Genomic DNA, 8723 nt, shown 5'->3' with positions numbered 1-8723 from the left:
TATTTTTACGCCGCACTCAGCAATATTCCAGCCATAAGGCGATGATCAAGTCTGGACCAAAACATCCAATGATCAACAGAATGAACATCGATCTACGCAATTGGGATACGATGACATTTGTCAACCAAGTCAGTGAGTCTGACCTCCAGATTCCGCTAGTCGCATTTTACGACAAGCATGGGTTACTGAAGACCAATTCTAACCCGGATCTTCAAGGGTCTGTAGTTCTGTGAAGCCCATCTCCAATTTGAGAGGTACCTTGACCACAGTTTCGTAACACGGTCGTTTTGATGAAACGGTGTTGTGACCCAGTCGTCGTCCTTGATTGCCAAGATCGATGTCTGTCACTAACGGTATTTGTCTGTCGATATCGTGGTTGTAATCGGTCCAGCAAAACACATGTTTCACTCTAAATTTCGGAATTTACACCGACCATGCTCACGTGCACATAATGAAAAACGCACGCACGAAATTGTCGTGTGTTCCCGAAATTCATAACACGTTGTGAATGGAAAAATCATTTTCAAAATCCACATTTTGACACAATCCATAATGACACCCCAAAATGTAATGTCCCTTCTTTTTTAAGTATACTGTATTCTGTGGTTGTGTCCCTTTGCTGAGATATGGGTGGTGAAGAAATAGCATAGAAGCAGTGCAGTAAAAGCTTACATCGGATGGGCTTACAGACCCCCCACAGGCCTCTCTTTGTTATAGTAAACGGTAGTTCAGACATGGCATTCTGTGTAGGTATCATCTAGTCTTAACGCAGGGAGTTTCTCATGCAGTAAAATAGCTGATATTAATTACAATATATTTTGTTCACACCGTTTTCTGCTGGCTCCGGTTCTCTCGGAGAAGTCCGTTAGATTCTCTGGTATAGGGCAGTTCTGCTCATCCTCAAACCCAGAGGAGATACATCGATTGACTCTTGTGAGTACACGTTCAGCTTTTGTCCTGAAAGAATAACAGATCGTCTCTGAAGAAATCAGTCACATTTACATCGAACTTGAAAGGTTTCTATGCGTTGATTTCAATGGCGGGCATCGGTCCAGCTAATTAACCATTCACAAACTAGCAGAATACCAGGTAACTAAGCAATATCAGGAAACACATTCTTAACTTGACTGGTTTTGACATAATTCAGCTGATCGGACAGTACATGTGTGTCAAGGCTACAACGATGATGACTGGGACGGTGGTGACTACAACGATGGTGACTTAAACGGGGATGACTACAACGATGGAGACTTGGACGGAGATGACTACAACGATGAAAAACCGGGACAGAGATGACTACAACGATTGGGACTTGGACGGAGATGACAACAACGATGGAGAGTTGGACGGAGATGACTACAACGATGGAGACTGGGACGGGGATGACTACAACGATGGAGACTGGGACGGGGATGACTACAACGATGGAGACTGGGACGGGGATGACTACAACGATGGAGACTGGGATGGAGATGACTACAACGATGGAGACTGGGACGGAGATGACTACAACGATGGAGACTGGGACGGAGATGACTACAACGATGGAGACTTGGACGAAGATGACGACAATGATGGAGACTGGGACGGAGATGACAACAACGATGGAGACTGGGACGGGGATGACAACAACGATGGAGACTGTGACGGGATGACAACAACGATGGAAACTGGGACGGGGATGACTACAACGATTGGGACTTGGACGGAGATAACAACAACGATGGAGACTTGGGCGGAGATGACTACAACGATTGGGACTTTGACGGAGATGACTACATAGATGGCGACTGGGACGGGGATGACTTCAACGATGGAGACTGGGATGGAGATGACTACAACGATGGAGACTAGGATAGAGATGACGACAAAGATGATGACTTGGACTGGGATAACTACATAGACGGAGACTGGGATTGGGATGACTACAACGATGGTAACTGGGACGGGAATGACTACAACGATGGTTACTTGCACGGGGATGACTGCAACGACCGAGACTTGGACGGAGATGACTACAACGATGGAGACTGGGAGTGAGATGACTACAACGATGGTAACTGTGGCGGAGATGACTACAACGATGGAGTCTGGGACGGGGATGACTACAACGATGGAGACTAAGACGGGGATGACTACAACGATGGTAACTGACGGGGATGACTACAACGATGAAGACTAAGACGGGGATGACTACAACGATGGTAACTGTGACGGGGATGACTACAACGATGGAGACTGAGACGGGGATGACTAGAACGATGCAGATACTTATTGGGTATTTTCAAAAGGCTTTGTATTAGTATAAGTGAATAGTTTGCTGATACTGCTGTCATTGTGTTCTTTGTTGTACAGGACAAACATTACCTAATGGCTGCATAGTCTCTTTCAACTTCAACCGATTCAGGTTCCAAGTCCTGACAGCCTGTGTCCGGTGGCGGACAGTCTTGACCCAAGACACTCAAGCTCATCATCAGGATGAAGGCGCACGTTGTGGGAAGTACAGTCTAGAACGAAAAGTCACTAACAGCATTACAGTGATTTAACAGCAATTTACTTACAGGTTTCTACTTTAACTTTTTGACCAGACCGTTTACCTCCACATGAGGATGAACTGGGACGGGGAGATCGTTATTGAGATTATATGAGTGACTTTGTATCATGGTGTGAATATGGTTATCTTGAAGTGAATGTGAAGAAAACAAAAGAACTTATTCTTTACACAAGAATTACCCCACGGGTAACAAAGTATTGTTCTTGTCAATGTCATGAAGTCGGCATATACAACATATAAAACGTTGACACCTGTTAAGTCTAACTTAACAGTGCAGGAATACTGTACCATTGCGTTACTTGATCCCTCCCTTCTCGTTGTTGTTCTTGTAATCTGAAACAAGCACCGACTATAATGGGGAAAACTGGATAGCACCACCCATTAATGTCAGTATAGCTGTCTCAAAGTCATATCCGAAAAAGACATGTAAACGGTTTATAAAAAGTGCATTTGTATTTGGTGATGACAATCACTTTTGATTCCTTTGATTAAACGTTTGGTTGTTTAGGAGCAAATGAAAATGTGAAATGAACCCTGAGATAATCCCTTGCTTGTAATAAGTAATCAAAACAATAATCAAATAGCCTTGGTCTCAAGTGTCAGTAAATTGTCAACTTGTTGCTGAAACAATGTTCTAAGTACAAAAGTACCTTTGAAAGATTCCAAGAGCATGTAAAAGTTAAAGTTTTAACTGTTAGGCTGTTGTAGGTCTTCGCCTTCAGAGTCTTGTGGATATACTCACCTTTCACTCCACTGTTTAGTTGTGATTTGGAAGGCTGATGTAGATACCAGTTTCTTATAGTTTCAAAATATGTGGTGGTGTCACAAGTGTTATATTTTGATTGGCTGATTGATTTATTAAAATGAAACGCAGGTGTAACAGGTTTGTGTGTTAACAAAGTCATGAAAACCTGCCAGCGTCCATATGTCGTGCAATGCAATACGTATTAGAAAATGATTAATCCATTTACAACTTCAAAATACTGCACAAGATATCACCATAGGCATATATTATCATAGAAAACGTTTGACCGCATCTTTCTCTAAAGATTAGTGACGACTTTTTTTAGTTAAAGGAGAATACTAGACAATTGCAATAATTTGCTGGGTGAAAGATAAAGTCATCCGAAACATGTACCCAAATTTTTATTTCAAAAATATGGTTAATTATGTTTTCATCGCGAAAACAGTTTCTGTTATCTGAGCTTCGGCCATTATGCATATTCCGCTGGAACTCACGTGACCTTTCCGCGCGTGAGTGGCACTTGGTCTGATACCTGTATCCCGCCTGTGACGAACTGCGGATAACTTGACACACAGATGGAAACCTGAAGACCTTTGGATAACGAGGTTTCTCTGTAACTGAACTGTAATATTCTCGGCGTCTTCTCTGCTTAAAATATTTCCCAATACGTATCTACAGACAACCAAGCCATGATGCTGTAGCTTACCTGTATCACAACGTAGCAGGTTGGAAGTAACTTAATTAATTACAACTGTACAGACAGCCATTTCCTACTGCAATATGATGCATCACTATCATAGGAATTTACACGTATGAGTGTGAAATTGTTTGCCCCTCTCGTCTTTCTACGGAACCGTAGAAGGGACATCGAATGAGAAACTAAATATCAATAGTAAGTTGTGGCCACGAGGTAATGAGGCGAGGCCACGAGATAATAAGTCGAGGCCACGAGATAATAAGGCGAGGCCACGAGATAATAAGTCGAGGCCACGATATAGTAAGGCGAGGCCACGAGATAATAAGGCGTGGCCACGAGATAATAAGTCGAGGCCACGATATAATAAGTCGAGGCCACGATATAATAAGTCGAGGCCACGAGATAATAAGTCGAGGCCACGATATAATAAGGCGAGGCCACGAGATAATAAGTCGAGGCCACGAGATAATAAGGCGAGGCCACGAGATAGTTAAGGCAAGGCCACAAGATACTAAGGCGTGGTAATGAGATAATAAGATGTGGCCATGAGATATTAAGGCGAGGCCACGAGATGATACGTCGTAGACACGACTTAAATAAGTCGTGGTCACGGCATAACTTAATTTATAAGAATAAGAAATGTACGGGACCGTAGGAGGGATATCGGATGAGAAAATAAATATTATTAGTGAGGCGTGGCCACAAAATATTGGGATACGCTGTCACACGATTTCCTACAAACTTTGATCGGTAGTGATCGGCGCATTGAGTCGTGTATCGCAGGGCATGGAGGCCTCACAAAGTACTAAAAACACTGTAAGAGAATCATATCTTCACATATTCATTCAAGTAAAACTTCTATAGTTTATATACACATATTAGATATTTGACGAAACAACTTTCTCGATAATTTCTGGGAATACTATATATCTACCTAAATATCACTTTGCAAGGTTAACCGCCTCCGTGGTGTAGTGGTTAGAGCGTCCGGCCAAGGAGCGGAAGGTCGTGGGTTCGATCCCCGACCGCGTCATACCAAAAGACGTTAAAATATGGTACTTGTTGGTCCCTGCCTGGTGTTCGGCATTAATGGGTACAACAAGGACTGGTCGGCTCGGAGTCAGTATAATGTGTCTGAGTGGGGTATTCCTGCTTCACTGCGGCATGGTATCTCAGTGGGCTAGCACTATAAAACCAGCTTCAGTCTGGGCTAGTACAAGCAGCCGCACATACACATACACACGCATGCACGTCGTCATATGAGCGAAATATTCTCAAGCACGACGTTAAATCCACTTTCACCTCGCCTCATCTTTCATAGGTTTTGTTTGGGCGAAATATTCTCAAAGCAGAAGACCGTCAAATCGTCCTATGTCACCTACGTGACAGATTTCTGCCGGCTACACGAACCAGGGCTGAGATGTTTAGAGGTCGACTGTCCTCACAGACCATTCGAAATCGGTTGCGGGCTGCCAATCTCCATTCTCGACGTCCATATCGTGGGCCAATATTGACGCCGTTTCATCAACGTCAACGTCTGCTGTGGGCCCAACGTCACCTCCGATGGACCCAGAGACTGGAATCGAGTCGTCTTTAGCGATGAATCCAGGTTTACCCTCGGAGAGAGAGAGAGACGACGTCGTGAACGGTGTTGTGTACAGGAAGTCGACAGATTCGGGGGCGGAAGTTGCATGGTGTGGGGTGCTTTCTGTGGGAACAACCGTTCCCGACTTCTGGTCATCCGTGGAAACCTCACAGCTGCTGCTTACCGCGACCAGGTGCTCACCCCTGAACTCGTTCCTTTCATGGCGGCTCATTGCCCAGGTCTACAGTTCCAGCATGATAATGCTCGGCCGCATACCGCGATGTTGACACGAAATTTCCTTCAAAACGCTGGAATCAACGTCATGGACTGGCCATCGAGGTCCCCTGACCTTAATCCAATAGAGCACGTTTGGGATGCACTTGGGAGAAGGCTTCGTGGTCTCAGGAACCAACCTCAGAATTTGTAGGCACTTGGAGCTGCCTTGCAAGAGCAATGGCGCAGAATCCCCAACCACGTGTTCACAAGCATCAGGCAGTCGATGAGGAGACGGTGTTTGGCAGTGGTGAATGCGCGGGGCGGTCATACACGATATTGAACTGAGAAATTTCGCATTTTATTTCTTGTGACTTGACATTCTGTATACCCATGTTTTGGAACGGCGGTGTAGCCTAGTGGAACTGAGTATGGCACTCAGTGTATCGAGTACATCACACAGATCTCAGCAATGAAATAATAACAATTTAACCATCTTACCATCTCTTGTTCTTTATAGTGCCCTGAAGAAAGAATGTGAAGTTTCTTTTTGACTCAGTATATGTATAACAGGGTGAGACTTTAATAAATATTCTGTCTGTTTGTCTGTCTGTCGCTATATTTAGCGTGCTATAATACTAGCTATGGGCGCGATCATTTCACGGCCTAATGCACACCGTCACGTTTCGCAGATCAGCTTGACTAACAATAGTAAATGGTCGTCGATTATCACCGTGACAAATCGACATGTCTTTACTCTTCAAATAGTCCATGTTCACTCAGACAGAGCGATATCACCAATCTAGTCAAAGAGAATTATTGGTTTAAAACGTCCCAGTGGGACACACGGAGTCCACTTCCTGATTACAAGGATTCGCGATCGTATTCAGGCAAATGTAACTTCCCTCTCTACAATAAAGTATATAAACTGGTATACAGTATAGAGAGGGGAATACATTGAAAACTGTATTTGAAACACACACCCCCCAAAAAAAATAATAAAATAAATAAAAATATCAAGTGTCTTAAAAACGTTTCAGAATGTTACTAGGCTGGGAACAGTTGCCGAGTCTCTGCCAAAGTACACTCCCACAATACCAACAACCAGAAAACTACTATGACACTGGTATAAAATATATTACATTCGTATCAAAATATCTGGTTTACATAAGTTTAATAGTCAACATCAAGCATACGTATTTATTGAATTATGACCGACGGTTTATTTGTTTCATTGTTATAGTGAACTCTTTATTCCGCATGCACCTCTTTACTGACAATTCCATTAGATACATATATGACTGTGTATACTATGATATCAGTACATTTGTATTATGTAAATCCGAAGTTCGTCAATCAGCCTTTTCGCTATTCCTCAAGTATTCAGTGGGAGAGGTACGCGTATGATAAATGGGGTTTATTGGCATTCTAGCACTCTAGAAGTTGAGGAGATGAAGAATGAGGACAGTGTTATGTATATACAACTTCCTTATTCTGTATAGGCGACATTTAGACATAGATTCAATTGCTTGACAACGACATTATAATCTATGTCGAAACGTCGCCTATATAGAATAAAGAAGATGTATTTCCATAAGAATAGTCCTCATTCTTCATACTAGAAGTAGGTGTGTCAAAATGAAGCACACGACTTTATTGATAACACATTGTTTATTGCATAAAGCGACGCTTCGGTGTAGAATCTTACACCATTGTCAAGCTAAGATACTCTAAGATGCTTCGCTATTGTCTGATAAACGGGTTTTCTGAATTCGCCTGAATGTCGTTATGATATCTAATGCGAAATGATACTTAATTAATACAATATAAACTAATATGCATCCAATATGTAGGTATTGGCTGCTTAGTTCAACAGAAATATAACTTAATAACTTATCTATATTATCTCCTCTGCATCTGTTTGATTATGTAACCGACTTTGCGATACTATCTCGAACTGAATCAGCACATGTCCCGGTCACTATGAAATTACGTGCGCTTCATGTTAGAGAATCATGCACATGTCTGACTGACTGAGTTTGGTTTTACGCCGCTTTTAGTAATATTCCAGCAACATCACGGCGGGGGACACCAGAAATTGGCTTCACACACTGTGCCCATGTGGGGATTCGAACCCGGGTCTTCGGCATGACGAGCCAAGGCTTTAACCATTAGGCTACCCCACCGCCCTCATGCACATGTACACATAACACATATAATAATGCTTTCAAATTTGTTTGGGATAATGACAAACTTGAATATTTTAGACAAAAGATTTTATCAGATTCTGTGCAAAACCTCTTAGACAAGTCAGTCGATAGTGCGCTTACATGTATTGATGCTAGCATTGACTTTATTGTAGACGCCCTTGTCTAGCCGCATCAAATATGAAAAGAAAGTGAGGAAATATCAACACTGTCGTTACAATTTGACGATTGTTTGAACACAATAGGTAATTAATAGATTTTTAAAAATACAGATCGTCTATGCGTTTCTTTTTTTGGATAGTATATAAAGAAAAACAGAATAAAATAGAAAACATCAATGACTCCAAAAGGTTTTGGTACGAACTGAAATATACTGAGTCAAAAAACCTTCACATTCTTTCTTCAGGGCACTATAAAAGAACAAAAGATGGTAAGATGGTTAAATTGTTATTATTTCATTGCTGAGTTCTGTGTGATGTACTTGATACACTGAGTGCCATAATCAGTTCCATTAGGCTACACCGCCGTTCCAAAACATGGGTATACAGAATGTCAAGTCACAATATGGACGTCGAGAATGGAGATTGGCAGCCCGCAACCGATTTCGAGTGGTCTGTGAGGACAGTCGACCTCTAAACATCTCAGCCCTGGTTCGTGTAGCCGGCAGAAATCTGTCACGTAGGTGACATAGGACGATTTGACGGTCTTCTGCTCGTGACGTC

The 8723-nt window shown here is 42.5% G+C and overlaps 1 protein-coding gene across 1 annotated transcript; it reads right to left on the bottom strand.

Moving 5' to 3' along the window:
• Positions 1-1536: 1536 nt before the first annotated feature.
• On the bottom strand, positions 1537-2507 carry LOC124274693 (calphotin-like; the record flags this gene model as incomplete). Its single annotated transcript, XM_046710058.1, has 2 exons — positions 1537-2090; positions 2423-2507. Coding segments are annotated over 2 exons (639 nt in total), but the record flags the coding sequence as incomplete, so codon positions are not given.
• Between the last annotated feature and the right edge of the window lie 6216 nt (positions 2508-8723).

Source organism: Haliotis rubra, unplaced genomic scaffold (genome assembly GCF_003918875.1).
Source record: "Haliotis rubra isolate DU_JTF1 unplaced genomic scaffold, ASM391887v1 Scf1930, whole genome shotgun sequence".
Lineage (NCBI taxonomy): Eukaryota > Metazoa > Mollusca > Gastropoda > Lepetellida > Haliotidae > Haliotis > Haliotis rubra.
This window is presented reverse-complemented; position numbering and strand designations above follow the sequence as displayed.